Source organism: Canis lupus, chromosome 12, assembly GCF_003254725.2.
Source record: "Canis lupus dingo isolate Sandy chromosome 12, ASM325472v2, whole genome shotgun sequence".
NCBI lineage: Eukaryota > Metazoa > Chordata > Mammalia > Carnivora > Canidae > Canis > Canis lupus.
The window spans coordinates 1461448-1484012 of record NC_064254.1 but is presented as its reverse complement, the minus strand read 5'-3'; the positions used below and the strand labels follow the sequence as shown (position 1 = coordinate 1484012).

At 45.2% G+C, this 22565-nt stretch overlaps 1 protein-coding gene across 4 annotated transcripts in view; it reads right to left on the bottom strand.

Moving 5' to 3' along the window:
* Nucleotides 1-22565, bottom strand: part of C2 (complement C2) — a 41461-nt gene that overhangs the window by 8309 nt on the left and 10587 nt on the right. For 2 of the 4 annotated variants that reach the window (XM_025418256.3, XM_049091962.1), the window contains exons 3-5: nt 4792-4911; nt 2789-2995; nt 2065-2250 (exon numbers count right to left, since the gene is read on the bottom strand). In XM_025418256.3, coding sequence (XP_025274041.1) covers nt 2065-2250; nt 2789-2995; nt 4792-4911 — 513 coding nt within the window. Of the gene's footprint in view, nt 1-2064; nt 2251-2788; nt 2996-3138; nt 3284-4791; nt 4912-22565 lie in introns of those variants that run through there. The other 2 variants (XM_025418253.3, XM_025418257.3) reach the window with 2 other exon arrangements.

Below are 22565 nucleotides of genomic sequence, written 5' to 3'. Positions count from 1 at the left end.
GACCCAGGAGCCCTCTGCCGCCACAAATAATATTTGCACTTCATAAACCACAGGAGGCATCACTACACACCCACCAGGATGGCTAAAACTGAAAATATGGCTCATTCCAAGTGTCAGAGAGGATGTGAGCAGCCAGAACGCTGAAACACTGGGATGCCTGGGGGGCTCAGCGGTTGAGCGTCTGCCTTCGGCTCAAGTGTGATCCTAGGATTCAGGATCGAGTCCCACATCAGGCTCCTTGCACGGAGCCTGCTTCTCCCTCTGCCTGTGTCTCTGCCTCTCTCTTTCTGTGTCTCATGAATAAATAAATAAAATATATTTTTAAAAAAAGATTCTCTCTCTCTTCCTCTTCCTCTGCCCCTCCCCCTCATGCTCTCACTCTCTAAAAAAATAAATGAAATAATAAAATAAAATAAAATATGTATGCCAACCTGTGACCCAATAATTCCCTTCCAAGACAACATGCTCAAGAGAAGCAAATTCATACGTGCACCAACAAGTTACATAAAAGGATGTTCATAGGGCTTTACTCATAATAGCCTCAAACTGGAAAGAACCCAAGTGCCCATCAAGAGGAGAACACATAAATTGTAACCTATTTGTATAATAAAACTACACAGTAATAAAAAATAACAGGAGCATCGGGTGACGTAGTTGGTTGAGCGTCCGACTCTTGGTTTCAGCTCATGTGGTGATCTCAGGTGGTGGGACCAAGTCCTACATCGGGCTCCGTGCCCAGCACAGAGAGCTGAGTCTGCCTCTGATTCTCTCTGCCCCTCCCCACTCCTCTCTCTTTTTAAAATAAATAAATAAATCTTTTTAAAAATTAAACAACAAACTGCTCCTACACGAGACCACGCAGATAAATCTCACAGGCAGAATGCTGAGTAAATGGGACGCCTGGGTGGCTCAGTGGTTTAGCGCCTGCCTTCAGCCCAGGGCGTGATCCTGGAGTCCCAGGATCGAGTCCCACGTCGGACTCCCTGCATGGAGCCTGCTTTTCCCTGTGCCTGTGTCTCTGCCTCTCTCTCTCTCTATCTGTGTGTCTTGTCTCTCATGAATAAAATAAAATCTTTAAAATTAAAAAAAAATGCTGAGTAAAGGAAGCCAGCTATTTGGCAAACAGTCATGAATATGCATAGGGACCCAATGGCTGGGCCACTGGGTGATGGGATGGTCCTACCATCTCATGGACTCTGTGTCTTCTGTCTTCTGTGCTTAGAACTATCATTCCAGAGCTCCCCAAACCCAGAGAATCCTAGAAACCCATGTCCTATCAAGCAGAGCTCCTTACCATTGACAGGAGCAGTAATAACTATGACAACAGCATATGTGTCATTTACTAAACTCCAGGGACTCCTCTAGGTGCTTTTTTTTTTAATTTTTATTTATTTATGATAGTCACAGAGAGAGAGAGGCAGAGACACAGGCAGAGGGAGAAGCAGGCTCCATGCACCAGGAGCCCGACGTGGGATTCAATCCCGGGTCTCCAGGATTGCGGCCTGGGCCTAAGGCAGGCACCAAACTGTTGCGCCACCCAGGGATCCCCCCTCTAGGTGCTTATTAATGTCAACTCATTTAATCCACAGAGAAGCCCTAATATCGTGGCCAGTCTTACCATCCCTATTTGAGATGTGAAAATCGAGGCATAGAGAGCTTAAAGAGCCTGCCCAAAAGCTATCCAAGTCCGACCCAGGTTGGACCCGAACTGGCTCCAGAGGCAAGGCACTGAATTCAGCACAGCACTAGGAGCTCTCTCAGGACGTTGTCAGTACAATAGCCCATTGGGCCTGAATACCAATCTTGCTTTGAGGCATTGGGAAAAGCTAGACAGACTGTGTGGAGGCCTTACGTTGGATCTGAAACTTAGCAGCAACTGCCTCGGCCAGCTCCTGTAGGTTGGTGATGTGGGACCTGTAGACCTCAACTAACCAAAATCCAGGAATATTATTTTGGCATCAGAACACCAGGCCCCTGTCCCCACACAGGCCCCATGAGCACACATCTGAGTCCAAGGTTCCCGGGTGACCCCCGCCCCTGCAGCTATGAGGGCAGGGCACTCACCACCATTGTCACACACGGCCGTCTCCCCATCCCACATGCCATTAGGGCGACACTGCCGCACAGCCGAGCCCCGCAAGGTGAAGCCATCCTCACACTGGAAGCTCAGGTTGCTGCCCACAGGGTGGGACCCCAGCCTCGGGGTGAACATACCATTCTCAAAGGAAACAGGAGCTGGACAGCGAACATCTGGAGGGAGAGAAGGGGATGAGACTACACGGATGGATGGAAAACACCTGGGATGGTAAGGTTTGGCGTGGATGCATGGGAGTCACCAACTGATTGTCAAAATATTGGGTTGCTGCTTGTGGCAATCACTGCTTGTGGCAATTGGTCGAATATTGGCAATTTCACACTGTTCAACCTATCAGACTGATAAATAACCACATCTCTCAGCACCCTGAGGGCCATGGACACCTCAACCTCTCCCCTGAGTTCCTCAAATACCCCCTGAATGGACACTAAAGGGTAACATTTGGCATCGGGAGACTCCAGCACCCATTCTGAATGGTCAGTATTCTGTAGTCAATTGTTAAATGTTAAAAAAAATATCACCCCGTGTATTTTTTTAAATTTCCATTAAGGCCTTTCTCTAATGCCTTGCTATGGACAATGGACATTTTCTCATTATTTTGAAAAGCCCTATGGAAAAACAGCTTGGCCACCCCTGGCACACCATGTAGTCAGGTTCAGCCCCACCCTGAGCAAAGCCCACAGAGAGCCTCACGTTTGCAGACCGCCTTTGTGAGCTGGGTGGATCTCAGGGTCTGCCACTGTCCATTGCTCTTGCACAGCCGTGATGCTGGGGATGGGTAGCGGCCCAGGGGACAGGAGTAGGTGAGGACACTCCCAGGGGCCCAGCCATGGCTGAGGGTAAAAGTGCCACCGGAGATATTCACGTTCTGAGGGCAGGAGGGAGCGGCTGCAGCCAAGCCTGTGAGCATGACACACAACACAGTAGTGGAGAAAAGATGAGAACAGAAAAGCCAGAGAAATTGGCATTTACAAGAGGGAACCCAAGGTGGGCAGTACAGGCCTTTTCCACAGGACTCCAGCATCCCTCTCCCCTGCTCCTACCTGGGTATAAGGGCAACAGGCAAAGGAGAGCCATCAGTGGGTCCATGGTATCCACCTTGGGGCAGAGAGAGGCAGAAAGCCGGCAGAGGGAAAAGGTCATCTGACTTCCCGAAACCCAGAGCTGACTCAGCAGCTGCTTCATTTGCTGCCAGAGAAGAAAAACTAGGGAGCCGCAGGGGGGATGTGCTCTTGGCAGGAAAAAAATAATCAGAGACTGGAGGCTGAGCTGAGAGGATGAAGCCCTTGTCCAGTTCTCTAACCCCACATATCCTAGTCAGTTGCTCTGTACCATAGGCTTTCCATACTGCTCTCAGTCTCTACCCCCCTACACACACACACACACACACACACACACACACACACATGCTCTTGCATGTATAGTCTAAAGCACACAAACCCAAAACCATCCAAGATATTGCAAAATCATTTATTTAAGTAAAGTTTCAGTTTTCTCTTAGGTGTTGCCAAGTGAACTTTATTTCCTGAGATCCTGGGATAGTATTGTCTTCTTGAACATAAACCTGCAAGAGATTGGGGCTAATTTTCTTAGGAATTCTTGCTAAATAGGAAGAATCACAATCTTTTTATTCCTTGCAACCCTTCCCCAGAAAGAATCTAAAGACAAAAACGAAATCAACACTTAGTTTTGGAGTCTGGAAAATGTTTAAAACACTTTTGTGGAAAGTCCGGTAGAAAAATTCCCAGCCCATAAAATAAATAAGTCTGGGATTGGTTTACCCAAAGGAACAAAAGTATTTTTGGATTTTGGATGTGCCTTTTTTTTTTAAATTTTTCCTTCTTTTTTTAATTTTAATTCAATTAATTGACATATACTGTATTATTAGTTTCAGAGGTACAGTTCAATGATTGATCAGTCTTATATAACACCCAGTGCTCATCAAGTGCCCTTCTTAATGCCTATCACCCAGTTACCCTATGCCCCCACCACCATCCCTCCAGCAACCCTCAGTTTATTTCCTATGATTAAGAGCCTTTTATGGTTTGTCTCCCTCTCTGATTTCATCTTGTTTTATTTTTCCCTCCCTTCCCCTATGCTCCTCTGTTTTGTTTCTTAAATTCCACATATAAGCGAAATCATGATAATTGTCTTTCTCTGATTGACTTATCTTACTTAGCATAATACCCTCAGTTCCATCTACATCATTGCAAATAGCAAGAATTCATTTTTGATGGCTGAGTAATATTCCATTGTATATTTAAACCACATCTTTATCCATTCATTGGTCAATGGACATCTGGGCTCTTTCCATAATTTGGCTACTGTGGACATTGCTGCTATAAACATTGGGGTACAGGTGACCCTTCAGATCACTACATTTCTATCTTTGGGATAAATCCCCAGTGCTGCAATTGCTGGGTCATAGGGTAGCTCTATTTTCAACTTTTCAAGGAACCTCCATACTGTGTTCCAGAGTGGCTGCACCAGCTTGCATTCCCACTAATCGTGTATGAGGGCTCCCCTTTCTCTGCAACCTCACCAACATCTGTTGTTTCCTGGCTTGTTATCTTAATCATTCTGAGCAGTGTGAAGTGGTATTGCATTTCGGTTTTGATTTGTGATCATTTAAGTTTGTGAAAACTCTTTCAAATTATGAATAACTTCTTAATAACACATATGCAAAGTGTGCCCACCTTGGATGAAACTGACAATGCAGGAAGACCATGACACCCTTGGTGTTGGGGGTCCCAGAGGTGCTGTGTGGCAGAGTTGCTGGTGCCTTCCCGGCACATAGTATCTGTGCTCTCTCCCTCCTACAGAAAGATGTTTAGTGAGACACACAGTCACCCAGCTAAAGACTACATTTCCCAGCTACCCTTGCAGCTAAATAATGGGTGACTTGGTTCTGGCCAACAGGAATTGAGTAGAACTGATACATGTAACTTCCAAGTTACATGTATTCCAAAATTAAATGTGTCCTCCCCTTTCCATGGGCTAAAATAGAAATCTGATGGTAATTCAAAAGCAACATCCTGAGGATGACAGAGCAAGCAGACAGAGGAGCCTGGATCCCTGACACTGTTGATGCCATATCAGCCCTGTCTACCTACTCAGATTGTTACCAGAGAGAAACTATCTTAAGGGTGGTGGATATTTTTTTTTTAATTTTTATTTATTTATGATAGTCACACACAGAGAGAGAGAGAGAGAGAGGCAGAGACACAGGCAGAGGGAGAAGCAGGCTCCATGCACCGGGAGCCCGACGTGGGATTCGATCCCGGGTCTCCAGGATCGCGCCCTGGGCCAAAGGCAGGCGCCAAACCGCTGCGCCACCCAGGGATCCCAAGGGTGGTGGATATTAAGGATGTTCACAAATATTCTGGCTTTGTCTCCCTTTGGTCACATAGTAAGATTGAGCTTCCTTATCTACTTGCACTGGCCAATGAAATGTAAGTGACGTGTACTGTTTCCAGATGGAAGCTTCATGAGCCAATGCAGTCCTCACCATGCTCTTCCCCCAGTATGGCAACATTTGAGATGCTGGCTGCTCCATCGTCTTACATTCCTGAGAGACACCAAAAGCAGAACCTCTGCTGATCCTCACAGGATATGTATGTAATATGAGCGAGGAAAAAAGAACCAGAAATCTTTGTTTTAATCTATTACATCACCACTGCTGTTGGAAAAAAGTAAATGCCACCCAAAATATAGAGGATTTAAAAAATGATTTATTCCTTCTCATGCATTAGCCTGGTGGTTCTTCTGCTGCTCTTGCCTGGGCTCACTCAGGCAGCTGCACTCAACTGAGGGCTGAGTTCAGCAGGAGAAGTCAGACACCGGGAGTTCTCTGTCCCATGGTCTTTCATCCCTAGCCTTGCATAAGCAGCCTCAGGAAAGCATTCTAAGAGATCCAAAGCAAAGCTGCATGGTCTCTTGAGCCCTATCTTCAGAAATCACATAACATCACTTCCATCATGTTCTATTGGTGACAGCAAATCAAAGGGCCGCCCAGACTTAAGGGTGGGGGAAACCCAACCTCACGATGGGAAGACTGGCAAAGTCATACTGCAAAGAGGCATCCACACTAGTATAGGAGAGATTTCTGCCCATATTTTGAAAAACACCTATGGCAACCAAGATTTGGGAGTTGTCATCAGAACATAATGAATCTTTGCCTGGCTAAATACTTAAACCACTGAGTTTTAAAGCCCTTCTTTAGATCACTGCTACAAACTAAATTGTATCACCCCAAAATTCACATACCGAAGCCCTAACCCCCAATGTGACTGTATTTGAAGATGATAGGGCATATTAAGAGGTAATTAAGGTTAAATGAGGTCATAAGAGTGGGGCATTGATCCAATAGGATAAGTGTCCATAAAAGACAGCAGAACACGCTTGCCTGTGCACACACACACACTCTCTCTCTCTCTCTGTCTCTCTCCCTCCCCAACACACCTCCCTCCTATCCCCATCCCTGTGCATCATAGAGGAAAGCCCAGGTGAGGATGGTATTTGTAAGCCAGGAAGAAAGTCCTCCCCAGAAACCAAACATGCTGGCACCCTGATCTCAGACATCCAGCCCCCAGAACTGTAAGATAACACATTTCTGTTGTTTAAGCCACCCAGTGCAGGTGTTTTGTTATGGCAGCCCAGTACATTCATATATACGCCCAGTACATATGTAAAAGCCATCTTTAAAAGAGGGGGTGACTTTCTTTTGTGAGTTTCTCCCAGCACTTGTCGAGTTAGAAAACTTAGCAGTCTGTCAGAATCCATTCCCCCTTCTTCCTTAAGTATTAAAACTTCCAAGTTGAGATGCCTGGGTGGCTTACTGGTTGAACATCTGCCTTTGGCTCAGGTCATGATCCCGGGGTCCTGGGATTGAGTCCTACATCAGGTTCCCCCAAGGGAGCCTGCTTCTCCCTCTGCCTATGTCTCTACCTCTCTCTGTGTGTTTCTCATGAATAAAATAAATAAACTCTTTAAAAAATAATGAAAATAAATAAAACTTCCAAGTTTTCCACTGGGCCCATGGGGTATGCTCTTAAAGGGGTGTACACCTCAATTTTTCTTCTCCCCTTCCCACTGGCTGGAGTGCAGATACACTGGTGGAAGACAAAATAGTCACCCTAGACCACAAGATGGAAGTCACATGTTGATGATGACAAACAAAATTAAAGAAGCCCCGCTCCCTAATCCTGCAGGGCTATCATAACTGCCCTGGATGGTTTAAGCTCAGCCCATTTAAGCCACTGTTATTTTAGCCCGAGTTTTAGCAGCCAAACATGTATCTAACTAATACATTTAGTTAGCCAGAAATCAGTATGAAAGCCGAAGGCAACACCCACAGACATATACTCATCAGGGTCTAATGTAAGTTGCTGTGATAAAGACAATCACAAATGCAGTGAATTAAATAAGGCAGAAGTTTGCATCTCTCACAAATAGGACCCTCAGCATGAGCAGGCAGGGCTAATATGGCAAAGGTGGCCCTGGCTGGCCGGGCACAGTTGCTCATCAGCATCACTGAGGACCCCAGGCTCCTTCCATCTGCCGTGCCATTGAGAATCACCCTAGTCTGCATGGTCGAAAGAAGTCTCCATCAAGTCTGCATTCCAGTCCCTCTTTTGCTCATATTCTGTTGGCAAAGACTTTGTTATATGACAGGCTGGGAAATGTGGTCTCTAGTTTGCCTACCGCATACACAGCTAGAACTCTAATACCATATTAGAAAGTTTTGGGAGACAAAAATGCACAAAAGAGAGGAGATCAGCTGCACACGGAAATGCTACATTGCATAATGGCAAATCAAGGTGAACAAAGACATGGGTCACTGGAGTTGGGTAACTGTTCCAAGTCTCCATCAGGCCCAGTCCAGAGTGGAAGGACCATGACCTGAGAGGCTCTGGGCCTGAAGACACCAGATCTTTATTCCCCTCTTTAGGCTCCTAAGTTGATTTTTAGTAGACTCCCATTGGGTGAAGGTGACCTTGGCTAGTCTATTTTTAGCATCATTATAAAGCCTGGTGCAATGTTTTCACTCCAGATGGAAGGAAGGAGGTAAATAATGCTTAAAAGGACAGCCCCTCCACTCCTGCCAGTGTCTTTCCTCTTGCCCAATTTCTTCTCAACAATTCAAAGCTTCTAATACATACTCCCAGGGGATCAATTCTAAAGAGAAAAAAGCAACACACCATACTTTGCAACTCGTCCCCTAGTCACACGTTAAAAAAAAGAAGTGATGACATGATGGCCTCTCAGGAGGCCTTACTATTCTCATGGGAAAGTCAGTTCCTTGAAAATTTCATATGAGGAGCCCTTGGGTGGCTCAATCAGTTAGGCATCTGCTCTTTCAAGCTGAGGTCATGATCTCAGGGTCCTGGGATGGGTCCTGCATGAGGCTCCCTACTCAGAGGGGAGTCTGCTTCTCCCTCTCCCTCTGCCCCTTCCCCTATCCCACTCATGCTCTCTCTCTCAAATAAATAAATAAAATCTTTTTAAAAAATCATACGAAAAATGATCGGCCTGTGAGACAGGCAGGGCCATTGTAGTATGGTCTCCTTTCAGCCACAGTCTATTCCTTGTCCAATCTGAGCACTTAGCATGGATCTAACTAACGTCTTAGAATCTGCCACCCTCAACCTCCCTTGGCAACTGCAGGGCCGATTCCCATTTTCAGATCATCCCCTGGTTTTGGAAACTAACTGGTTCGTACTGTGTGATTTTAGTTATGGATTCAATATTACTCAACGCACTTCTTTATGTTTGTAGGAAATCTGTTCTTGCATCACTCACATCCTTTGGGATGGCCCCTGGAGAGGGCCATCGACTTCCAATAGCAATGTCTCTATCTCTTTTTCTGAAGGTTTCTCTAGTGTCCTGCTCCACCTACGCACAGAAACCTGGGAATGCCAGAGAATTAAGCCCCTCCCCCCCGCCGAAAGCAGGCTTCAATCTGTGACTGCGAGGAGTGGGCATATAAATATCCCAGCTTATTCACTCTCCACCACGGGACAACTCTGACGTTCTGCACCCCAGGGTTCTCCAGGGTCCTCAGTGGAGCTAATCTCCACTCATCCACAGTGGTGAATTTGCTTGATGACACACCTTTTATGGACTACCTTCCTTCCCCATCCCACTTTCCCAGTCCATACCCATGTTTCCTGGCACCACCTCTCAAATGCACTATTTGCCTTTGAATCCTTGTCTCACAGGCTGCTTCTGGAAGAAGACTTCTTATGAACAGGAACTGTTACATGACAGACACTATTCTAAACCCTTTATATGTAAGGGCTTACTTAACCCTCACAAAAAGCCTATGACACAGGTTTTGTCATTGCCCCCAGTATACATAGGGGAAGCAGAGGCACAGAAATGTTCAATGCCTTGCCTCAGATTCACACGGGTGTTAAGTAGCAGAGCCAGGATTCAAACCCAGGCAGCAGGGCTCCTGAGTCCACACTCAGAGGCTGATGCATTAGTGCATCTTCTTACATCTTCTCTGAAGAGGCTTTTCTGAGCTTCCTGAGTTCCCCTCCAGTCCCAGGTCCCCACTCACCCCCTTGCACTGGGCCTTCCTGAGCCCTCCTTCCCCTGGACCCTGGCCTCTTGTTGTCCCCTTTCCTGTGACACCTTCTCCATTCTTCTCCAATCCCTCATCCTTCAGGAAGTTCTCTTCAGTTCTCCAGATTCCTACAGGGCACACACAGGATGTGCTGCCTTCTAGTTCTAGTTCTTTGTGTCCTTATCTCAACCTCCCTGACAAAGGATCCAGGAGTTTCTGTTGAAACAATGAGCTCCATGAGTAAGATCAAGGCTTATGGTTATTATACCACAGGAGAACCCCTCCCCAGTCTTATTCTCACTCCAACTAAACAGCATCCTTTAGATTAGCAACAGAAGTGTCTTTGGTGTTCAGTCCTTCCACTTTTTTTTTTTAAGATTTTATTTATTTATTTGACAAAGAGAACACAAGTAGGGGGAGCAGCAGAGAGAGGAGAAGCAGGCTCCCCACTGAGCAGGGAGCCCGATGCACAGCTCCATCCTGGGACCCTGGGATCATAACTTGAGCTGAATGCAGACGCTGAGCCACCCAGGCACCCCTTCTTTTTTTTTCCTTTAAGTTTTATCTATTTAAGTAATCTCTCCCCTAATGTGGGGCTTGACCTCATGACCCTGAGATCATGCTCCTTTGACTGAGCCAGCCAGGTGCTCCCTTCCACTTCTTTTTAAAAAAATATGTTTACATAAGGTTAGACCTCACCCACTTCCTCTGAAACAGGTCGCTGTTAGAGCTCTAGGTACACACCACCCCCATCCTACCATGCACTAACGTACTTATGTTGAACTAATTGCCCAACTATAACCTTGAGAAACCTTTATATAAATCACCCTGAGGAAAGGGTTATGCCCAGTCCCTAGCTCTCCCCCATCCCAAGGCTCTTCCAGGCCCTGAACCCCAGAGGCCAACTTGCAAGCCTGGACTCTGGATCAGGACATGGAACCTCCTCTTCTCACCCATCTATTGCGTAAACAATTCCTGAGAATTAAGCAAAGTAAGGACCTCCCAAGAAACTGAAGGCCTGCCTATGACCTCCCATATGGGGCCATAAATCCTTCAAATGGAAACTCAGTCCCTGGAAACGGCCAAGCTTGAGGTATACCAGTGTGTCTGTCTGCTCGCCACACAGCTCCTACCTCACCTCTGTCCATCCCATCCCTCCAAAGTCTCCCAGTACTACGTGGCCAGTGATGCATATATTATTCCCTCTCCCCTATTTCTTGCCACCTATGGGGAGGCTGTCCTGTGTAGCCCAGGTAAGAGGGTGGTGACCATGACTCATGTACTCAGAGGTCCCCTGGAAATGGCAAGAGGCAAGATGGCCTCAGGCTATACCTCCCTGGATCCCTCTCACCACCTTCATCCTCCAGGTCTGGACTTACTTTTGGTGGGAGGGGTGACCTAACCATCCCTCCTCTGCCCTTTCATTCAAAATGCATCTTAGGGGTGCCTGGCTAGCTCAAATATAGAACATGTGACTCCTGATCTCAGGGTTGTGAGTTTGAGCCTCATGTTCGGTGTAGAGTTTACTTTATTTTTTTTTCTTTTTTTTTTTAATTTTTTTTTTTTTTAATTTATTTATGATAGTCACAGAGAGAGAGAGAGAGGCAGAGACACAGGCAGAGGGAGAAGCAGGCTCCATGCACCGGGAGCCCGACGTGGGATTCGATCCCGGGTCTCCAGGATCGCGCCCTGGGCCAAAGGCAGGCGCCAAACCGCTGCGCCACCCAGGGATCCCTAGAGTTTACTTTAAAAAAAAATTTTTTTTAGGGCAGCCCAGATGGCTCAGCGGTTTAGCGCCGCCTTCAGTCCAGGGCCTGATCCTGGAGACCCAGGATCGAGTCCCACATCAGGCTCCCTGCATGGAGCCTGCTTCTCCCTCTGCCTGTGTCTCTGCCTTCCTCTCTCTCTGTGTGTGTCTCTCATGAATGAATAAATAAAATCTTTTTAAAAAATTTTTTTAATTAAAAAAAATGCCTCTCTAATGTTTTCCTCCATGGCCTGGGAATTGTGTGTAGGGGAAGATGATTCATCTCCTTTCCTCTTACTAACTCCCTCCCACCTTTGAGAGGTGGTGAACTCAAAGTAGGGCATGTCTCCTGCCCCTACCCTCAACACTGCCAAGGGGCAGGGAGAGACCTTTCCAGTATAGAAGGGACATACATTCATGCTTTGCTTTTCTACCAGACTCAAATGAAAGGTCATGCTCCAGTAGAACCCTTTGTGCCCAGACATCTGGCCCCGGCTGTAGTGTGGCAGAAGAAATTCAGGCTTTGACTAAAGACAGCCTAGAATCTCAGGTTTGGCTTGGCAAATTTATTAGCTGTTTCACAGCCTTACTTATCCTGTTTTGTCACCTGTCACACATGGAGCCAACAGCAAAATACACTCCTCTTAAAGTTATCTGTGAGAATTAAATTAGGACTATAAGAACGAAATGTTCTTTTCTCTTACAGGTGTGGAAGAGTGGTGTACAAAGATACTCACTACAGCATTCATCACTATTGTGAGCAAATGTTTGGAAATAACCCAAGTCATTTAGCAGAGGAGTAACACAGAGTACCTTATAGTTTGGACAGTGGAATGCTATGCAGCCTCTGAAAGTTTAAGGCTTATGCATGTATGAGGTGCAATGTCTCAAGATACTATCCGTAATATAATATATACTTTGTAACTAAATGGACATTTGAAACCATGTGTGTGGTCTATTGCCAATTATGCAGAAAAATGGGGAGAAAGAAGACGTAGCAACATACGCTCCTTATATATATACAATTTCTCCAGAAAGGCACACAAAATTTGGATAAGAGAGTTGTCTTTGAGGGCTAGAAAATGGGATGTGGGGCAAGGAGAGAGACTTACTCTTCTCAAAATCCCCTTTATTTCTCTTTACACTTTTGTTGGGTATGTGTGGTACATATTCAAACAGATGGAGAGAGGGGATCCCTGGGTGGCTCAGCGGTTTGGCACCTGCCTTTGGCCCAGGGCGCGATCCTGGAGTCCCATTTAAAAAAAAAAAAAAAAAAAAAAAAAAAACGAGAAAGAAATTTAAAATGTTTCACTACCAAAAAAAATCGACTAAACACAAAAGAAGACAGTAATGAAAGAAATGAAGGACAAATAAAATTACAAGGCATATAGAAAAGAAGTAGCAAAACGACAGGAGTAAGTCCCTCCTTGTCATAATTACTTTATTTTTTTTAAGATTTTATTTATTTATTCATGAGAGTCACAGAGAAAGAGAGAGAGAGGCAGAGACACAGGCAGAGAGAGGAAGAAGCAGGCTCCATGCAGGGAGCCTGACACGGGACTCAATCCCGGGTGTCCAGATCACGCCCTGGACTGCAGGTGGCGCTAAACAGCCGAGTGACCCGGGCTGCCCCCGTAATTACTTTAAATGTATATGGATTAAACTCTCCAATCAAGATACAGAGATGGGCAGACTGGATACAAAAACATACATGACCTAACTATATGCTGTCTACAAGAGACTCACTTGAGATCCAAAGACCTCAAATAGATTGAAAGTGAAAGGATGAAAATGGATACTCCATGCAAACAGTAACCAAAAGAAAGGATAAGTATGCCAATGTCAGACAGAATAGACTTTAAATTTAAAAGTTCACAAGAGACAAAGAGGGACATTATATATTAATACAAGGTTCAATGCAGCAAGGATACATAACAATTATAACATTTTCACATCTAATTACAGACCGTCAAAATATATGAGGCAAAATGGGTCAGAATCGAAGAAGAGAGAAATAGACAGGTCTTACAACCATGCTTGGAGATGTCAATACCCCATTCTCTTTTTTTTTTTTTCTAAAATTTTTATTTATTTATGATAGTCACACACAGAGAGAGAGAGAGAGAGAGAGAGAGGCAGAGACACAGGCAGAGGGAGAAGCAGGCTCCATGCACTGGGAGCCCAACATGGGACTCGATCCCGGGTCTCCAGGATCATGCCCTGGGCCAAAGGCAGGCGCTAAACCGCTGCGCCACCCAGGGATCTCCCCCCCCCCATTCTCTTTTTTAAAATGTTTTATTTAAATTCAGTTTGCCAACATATAGGTTAACACCCATTGCAATACCCCATTCTTAATGCACAGACAACCAGGGGTGCCTGAGTGGTTCAATCAGTTGAACATCCAACTCTTTTTTTTTCTCCTAAAGATTTTATTTATTCATGAGAGACACAGAATGAGAGAGGCAGAGACATAGGCAGAGAGAAAAGCAGGCTCCATGCAGGGAGCCCCATGTGAGACTTGATCCAGGGACTCCAGAATCATGCCCTGAGCCAAAGGCAGACACTCAACCGCTGAGCCACCCAGGCGTCCGGAACATCCAACTCTTGATCTCAGCTCAGATCTTAATCTCAGCGTCGTTGAGTTTGAAACCTACATTGGGCTCCATCCCCAGCATGGAGCCCACTTAAAACAAACAAACGATGAACAGAACAACCAGACAAAAAAGGAAATGAAGATATAGAGGACTTAACACAATAAGACAAATAGATCTAACAGATGTGTACAGAACACTACCAGGCAGCAAAAGCACACACATCCTTCTCCAGTGCACGTGGGACATTTTCCAGGATACACCATGTGTTAAGCCATAAATAAGATCTCTGCAGATTTCGACGGGATTGAGTCCCACGTCGGGCTCCCTGCATGGAGCCTGCTTTTCCCTCTGCCTGTGTCTCTGCCTCTCTCTCTCTCATGAATAAATAAATAAATCTTAAAAAAAAATTCTCCAGTGGGAGGCGGAGGCCTGATGAAGCATGGCTGGCAAACTGTTGAAAATTGTTGAAGCTGGGTCATCTGTGTATTCTACCTATTTTTGTGTCTGTTTGAAAGTTTCCTTAATAAAAAGTTAAAGTAGGGGTGCCTGGGTGGCTCAGTGGGTTAAGGGTCTGCCTTCAGCTCAAGTCATGATCTCAGGGCCCTGGGATCAAGCCCATGTCAGGCAGGGAGTCTGCTTCTCCCTCGCCCTCTCTCCCTCCCCTTGCTCATGCTCCCTGTCTCTCCAAATAAATAAATAGTCTTTTTAAAAAATGTTTAAAAAGGGATCCCTGGGTGGCACAGCGGTTTAGCACCACCACCTTCCGCCCAGGGCGCAATCCTGGAGACCCGGGATTGAATCCCACGTCGGGCTCCTGGTGCATGGAGCCTGCTTCTCCCTCTGCCTATGTCTCTGCCTCTCTCTCTCTCTCTCTCTGTGTGTGACTATCATAAATAAAAAAAATAAAAATAAATAAAAAGAAAAATGTTTAAAAAGGGCAGCCCAGGTGGCTCCGCGGTTTAGCGCTGCCTTCAGCCCAGGGTGTGAACCTGGAGACCCGGGATCGAGTCCCACATCGGGTTCCCTGCATGGAGCCTGCTTCTCCCTCTGCCTGTGTCTCTGCCTCTCTGTGTGTGTGTGTGTGTCACATGAATAAATAAATAAGATCTTTTTAAAAAATAATATAAAATGTTTAAAAAATAAAAAGTTAAAATATAAAAAATTTCAACCCCCTTTGACCATTAAGTAAGATCAGACAAATAAAAAGACTAGACAAGGCACAAAGACCCTGCCACACACAACAGGTGCTGTCAAAAACATCAAACGAATAAATAATAAAAATATCAAACGAATAAATGATAAAGCTCGGGGAACGTAAGTACCAAATCATCTTGCAAGTTACACCTACCGCGGAAATCAATAAATGAGCCATTTATACATGAGTCTTTCATGAGCGTTGTTAGCATGAGTCAGTCCTCTGGAGCCCCATCATAACTGTATTTTTATTTATTTTTTTTAATTTTTATTTATTTATGATAGTCACACAGAGAGAGAGAGAGAGAGAGGCAGAGACACAGGCAGAGGGAGAAGCAGGCTCCATGCACCGGGAGCCCGACGTGGGATTCGATCCCGGGTCTCCAGGATCACGGCCTGGGCCAAAGGCAGGCGCCAAACCGCTGCACCACCCAGGGATCCCATAACTGTATTTTTAAAATCCCACTTCTGAGATAGACCGTTTGGAAAAATGACCAGATGAAAGGAAAGCCACTCCATCAGAGCCACCTATTATTCTTGCTCTGGTGACTTGCTACCATCTTTCTATAAATCACTATAAAATCTACGCCAGGAAGGTTGCTGTACTGAATGAGGGAAAGACCCATAAATTAGCACCTAGCACAGCAAGTGACAGAAAGCAGTAATTTAGGAAACATGAGGTCCCCTGGGGCATTCATTTCCTGTGCCCTGTATCCTCTGTGCCACTCTCTGATTTCAGCAGTGGCTGGCGTGGACAGTTCTTTGGAGCTCAGACTCACCTTGTGCTAAATCCCGGCCTTTCCCGGAGCCTCAGTGACAAGTGGGCAAACACAGGGGGAAAGGCCAGGGATCTAATGTCCCAGAGTCAACCTGCCACTCATCAGAGAACGGAAATTGGTGGCTAAATACTCCTGCCTCCTGTCCTTCCAATGGGCAATTTCTGGAGACCTTCTGTTTCCCTCCTCAGAAAATTCCAGTGGAGTCGCATTCCCATCGAGCACAATAGCCAATCATCCTAAATTGGCTTTTCCTTCTTCCCAAAATCACACTGCCTTACTTCTGCATTCTAGAATCATTTAAATTAACTGCCTAAACCCACATCTCAGACTCTGCTTTCAGGGACACGCAAATTAAGACTGTCGCTGTCATACTTGCCTCTCCCATGACCCATTGCTCTTCTTTCATGGGTTTTCCCCAACCAACATGCCAGCCAAACCCAGACTATAACATGAACATGGAGAATTACAATCCATTGGTTTATGGGTCTCTGCCCATTGCTGGAGCGCAAACTGCTCAAGGGCAGGGACCCTGTGATGACTTGGCATCGCTGGTGTCCAGTGGAAGAGATGGAAGCAGGTAAGCACTGCACCAAGCCACAGTAGTCATTGAGGCTGTTCTCCAATTTTCCTATTTTTTGCCTTCTTCCAGGCACTTGGTATTGAATTTCTCAGCACTCTTGAAGTTAGGCATAGCCACATGGCATGCTGTCACCAATGAAATGTGAGCAGAAGCCACATGGGTTGTTTTTTCTAGGCAGAAGTGCTAATTGCCAATGCGACATGAGATATTCTGGTGCCCTCTTTTGGTGGAGCCTTCTTTAACCTGGATCCCCAAGTGATTCTGATGACCAGAGAGGCCCCCACCACCACCGTGCTGACTCACTGACAGGTAGCATCAGTGAGTAATAAACAGGCATGGGGAACTACTGATTGTGGTGCTATTTGTTACTGCAGCATTTGCTTAGCCACTCTGACCGATACAAGCTGAGATAAGGATGCATCTAGAGTTCACAGACACACAGAGAGGAGGGTATCAGATCTCTCAGAGGCTCAGAAAGGCTCCATATGGGAACCGGAAATAAGCTTTAAAAGATGAATATTTAAGCACCCGACAAGGAAGAGAGAGGACAGCCCAGGCAAAGCAATCTGTGTAGGGAAAGGCTTGGAGTCTGGAACCCTGGAAGAAGGTAAGAGAACTGCAGGTAAGTTAGGAAGGGTTAGGGTGGGAGAGGAAAGAGGAGGCCACAGAAAGATGAGACGGGGAAGGAGTCTGCCCTACTCAGGAGCCAGGGTGGCAGTTTAAAAGGCAATTAGGTATACAACATTGTAGGCAGGGGAGTGATATGATTTCATCTGCATCTCAAATATATTATATTGGAAACAGTGTGGAAGGTGAATTGGAAGACCAGTTAGGAGACTATTTTAATCCTTGCAAGAGACCAGGGGCTACATGGATGCAAAGCAGTGGGGAAGGAAAGCCCAGACAAGTGTTGAGGGGCAGACTCCGGAGACCCTCTGTGCTGTCCGCTGGGCTCTCCCGACACCTGGGCTGCCCACATCTCAGCACTTGCCCCAGCATCCTCTGGTTGCTTACTTATTACCTGTAGTCATCTTGAGTGTAGGAAACGTATTTTTCTTTCCTTCTTTTTTTTTTTTTAATCAATTAACATTTTATTATTCAATTTAAAAGGCAGTGAAGTATTAGAGAGGTTTTAGCTTCCTGGGAAACCAACAAGAGCAGCAAAATGTGTCCAATAAGCGGATATGCATTTTTAGCTTTTAAAAAATAGGTTTTTCTTCAAGTTATATTTGAAAGGACAGTTTTCTGTATTAAAATGATTGTTTGGGGCACCTGAGTGGCTCAGCGGTTGAGCAACTGCCTTTGGCTCAGAGTGTGATCCTGGGGTCCTGGGATTGAGTCCCACATCGGGTTCCCTGCAGGGAGCCTGCTTCTCCCTCTGCCTGTGTCTCTGCCTCTCTCTGTGTGTCTCTCATGGATAAATAAATAAAATCGTTTTAAAAAATAAAATGATTGTTCACTATTAAATCTATTTTTTATTTCTTTAAAAAAAAACTTTTTTTGAGGTAAAATACACATAAAATTTACCATCGTAACGATTTTCTTTGGGGGGTGGGTCAGAAAGAGAATCTTTTTTTTTTTTTTTTTTTTTTTTTTTCAGAAAGAGAATCTTAAGCAGGTTCCACGAGATCACCACCTGAGCTGAAATCAAGAATCAGGTGCTTAATCAGGAGGGCCACCCAGACACCCCTCTGCCGCTCATCTTAACCATTTTCAAGTGCACAGTTCAGTGATATTAAACACATTCAAAATTTTGTGCAACCATGACCACTCTCCATCTCCATAACTCATTCTGTCTTATAAAACTGAAACCCTGTACCCATTAAACATCCCCCTACCCCCAGCCCTGGCCACCACCCTTCTGCTTTCTATTTCTAGGATTTGGAGTGCTCCAAGTATCTCATATAAATGGAATCATACAGTATTTGTCCTTTTGTGTCTGGCTTATTTTCCTTAGCACAAGGTCCATAAGTTTCATCTGTGCCATAGCATGTGTCAGAATCTCCATCCTTCTTAAGACCAAGTAATATTCTATTGTATGTGTATCCATATCTTGCTCATCCACTCATCTGCTGATGGGCACTTGGGTTATTTTCTGTGTTAGCTCCTATAATGTTGCTGTGAATATGGTTGTACAAATATCTCTGAGACCCTGCTTTCAGTTCTTTTGGATGTGTGCCCAGACATGGAGTTTCTGAATCATACAGTAATTCTATTTTTAATTTTTTTTTGAGGAACCACCATAGTGTTTTCGGTGCCTTTTCGTATTCCCATCAACAAGGCTTTCAGTTTCTCCACACCCTCAGCAAATGTCTCTTACTCTTCTTTGAGCCACAGCACTGGCTCCGCATTGGCACATTGTGGGAACTCATATATTTATTAAATGGATGGGCAAGGGATTTGGTGGCTGAGTATATATGAAGGATGAAGAGCCAAGAGAAGTCCATATTGAATCCCAAGTTTTTAGCTTGGGTGATGGAATGGATAGAGGCACCTAAATGGAGAAACAGGTTTGGGGAGAAAAAGAATAGACTCTATCCAGGATATACTGTGTTTTAACTACCTCTAGAACATTCAGGAGGAGACAGATATCCTAGACCAGACACAAGAGGCAAGTCTGGTGGGAGTCTGTATCAGTCATTGTTCCCCAGAGAAGCAGAAACATAAATACAAAGAGATTGGGGCACCTGGGTGGCTCAGTTTGTTAAGCATCTGCCTTCAGCTCAGGTCCTAATCACAGGGTCCTGGGATCAAGCACAGCATCATCAAGCACCGCATCAAGTTCCCTGCTCAGCATGGAGCCAGCTTCTCCCTCTCCCTCTGCCCCTCCCTTCCCCTGCTTGTGCTCTCACTCGCTCTCTCTCTCATTCTCTCTCAAATAAATAAAATCTTTAAAAATAAATACATACATACAAAGAGATTGATTTTAAGGAATTGACTCATGCAATTGTGGAGGCTGCCAGGTCCAAAATCCACAGGCAGACAGGAGGTTGGGAAGAGTTGATGTTGTGGGTTGGGTTTTTTTAAAGATTTTATTTATTTTTTCATGAGAGACACAGAGAGAGGCAGAGACATAGGCAGAGAGAGAAGCAGACTTCCTGTGGTGAACCCAGTGCGGGACTCGATCCCAGGACCCCAGGATCACGACCTGAGCCAGAGGCAGGCGCTCAACCACTGAGCCACCCAGAGGCCCCAGATGTTGTGGTCTTGAGTTCGAATTTGTACCGCAGACTGGCAGGATGGGAACTGAAGCAAGATTTCTGTTATAGTCTTGAGTTTCTCTGGGAATCCTCAGTTTTTGCTCCTAAGGCCTTCAACTGATTGGATGAGGTCCACCCACATTATCCAGGAAAATCTCCTTTACTTAGAATTCAGCTGGGGCGCCTGGGTGGCTCAGCGGTTGAACATCTGCCTTTGGCTGAGGTCATTATCCTGGGGTCCTGGGGTCAAGTCCCGCATCAGGCTCCTCAAGGTGAGCCTGCTTTCCCCCCACGCCCCGCCTATGTCTCTGCCTCTCTCTGTGTGTCTTTCCTGAATAAATGAATAAAATCTTAAAAAAAAAATAGAATTCAACTGTGTGTAGATGGTAATCATAGCTACAAAAACACCTTCCAAGAAACATCCAGATTAGTGTTTAACTGAACGACTGATACTACAGTCCACCCAAGGTGACACATAAAACTAGCCACCACAGTCCTCCAGGTAATAACCAACCTCTTAAAAGCACAAGCTATCGCCCAGGGAGAACAAGGAGAATAAGAGGCCAAGGACACCAACAGTTAACAGATGGACAAAGGAAGAGAGTGAGGGGTTGCAGAGCAGCCTGAGGTTGTAGGAAGGGAAGCTCAAAGAAAGGTGTCACAGAAACCAGGGAAAGGCAGTGTATCAAACAAGCGCTGTCAAATGTGCCACCAGCTTCAGAAAGCTCAAGCGAGGCAAGTGCTGGAAACCAGAAACCTTTAGTGACCTTTCACAAGCAGCAGCTGGTCCACTGCCATTCAGAGTGTAAATTGGTACAACTACTTCAGAAGATCCTTCGGCATTGGGCAGGGGAGTAGAACATGTGAAGATGCCATCACCCAGAAGTTCCACTAGTAGGAATACAGCAGTAACCCTGCTATCCACAGCAGCGCCCTCCTATCCACGGTAGTACCTCCCTTATCCAAAGCAGCACCCCTATATCCAGGGCCATACCCCGTTATCAGCGGCAGTCACTTGCAGTTAACCTCAGTGTGAAAGCAGATGATCCTACTTCTGACGGATCAAGTGGATCAAGTCAACGGGAGCCTAATGCCAGGCATTCATCTCCCTTTATCTCTCAAATAGGCCGTTTATCATCTCAGGTCATCACAAGGAGAGTGAGTACAGCACAATAAGAAATTTGAAAGAGACCACATTCATATAGCTTTTGTATAGTATATTGTTAGCACTTTTCTGTTTTGTTCTGTTACTCTTTTTAATTTCTTACTGTGCTTAATTTATAAATTCAACTTTATCATAGGTGTGTATGTATTGAAACAAGTAGCCATATGGGATTCAGAAAATCCATAGTGTCAGGCATCCACTGAAGGTCTTGGAACATATCCCCCACCGATAAAGGGGGCCTACTGTGTATGGATGTTTGCTACTCAAAGTGTGGTCCACAGACCAGCTGCACTGGCCTCACTGGGAGCTTGTGGAAATGCAGAACCTCAGGCATCATCCAGACCTACAAGCTCAGCATCTGCACTTGAACTAATCTTCAGATGATTCACATGCACAATGAAGTGTGAGAAGCACTTCCTCTTCACTCTTTTGCTCGTGTTTTTAAAAATTCGCAAACCATATAGGCACTCCTTGCATATTTTTATACTACTACCTAAAATGTTCCTGAAATGTTTAAGTCATTGCAAAAAGATGCAATTTCCAGTGTGTTGTAAATATTGACTTTTTTTTAAAGAATATTTTATTTATTTATTCATGAGATACACAGAGACATAGGCAGAGGGAGAAGCAGGCTCCCTGCAGGAAGCCTGAGGCGGGACTTGATCTCAGGAACTGGGGATCACAACCTGAGCTGAAGGCAGATGCTCAACCACTGAGCCACACAGGTCCCCAACACTGACCTTTTTAAAAAGTGGTATTTCACTCTTAACGACACTCTCTCTGATTCATTAAAAAGCCCATGACCACTCTCTTCTGTAACAGTCAGAAACTTGGGGATCCCTGGGTGGCTCAGTGGTTTGGTGCCTGCCTCTGGCCCAGGGCGTGATCCTGGAGTCCCGGGATCAAGTCCCACGTCGAGCTCCCTGCATGGAGCCTACTTCTCCCTCTGCCTGTGTCTCTGCCTCTCTCTGTCTCTCATGAATAAATAAATATTTTAAAAAACAAAACAAAACAGAAAAAGTCAGAAACTTGACATGTTCCATTTCTTCTGAATTCATATTTTCCCTTTCTACCCACCAAAATGTTATCTCAATAAAATATGGCTTAGGTTTGAAAGTCTTCTATTCTCTGCAACGAAAATATGTATATAGATTAAAATTGAATTTATGGGTGCCTGGCTGGCTTGGATGGGAGAGTAAGCAAGTCTTGATCTTGAGGCTGTGGGTTCAAGTCCCACACTGGGTATAGGTTTACTTAAAATAAATAAACTTTTTTAAAAATTGAATTTTTAGATGTACCCTGGTGGCTTAGTTCATTAAACATCGGATTCTTCATCTCAGCTCAGGTCTTGATCTCAGGGTCACATGAGTTTAAGCCCCATATTGGGCTCCACACTGGGCAGGGAGCCTACTTTAAAAAAAAGAGGGATCCCTGGGTGGCGCAGCGGTTTGGTGCCTGCCTTTGGCCCAGGGCGCGATCCTGGAGACCCAGGATCGAGTCCCATGTTGGGCTCCCAGTGCATGGAGCCTGCTTCTCCCTCGGCCTATGTCTCTGCCTCTCTCTCTCTCTCTGATGACTATCATAAATAAATAAAAATTGAAAAAAAAATTTTTTTTAAATAATAAAAAAAATAATAAAATA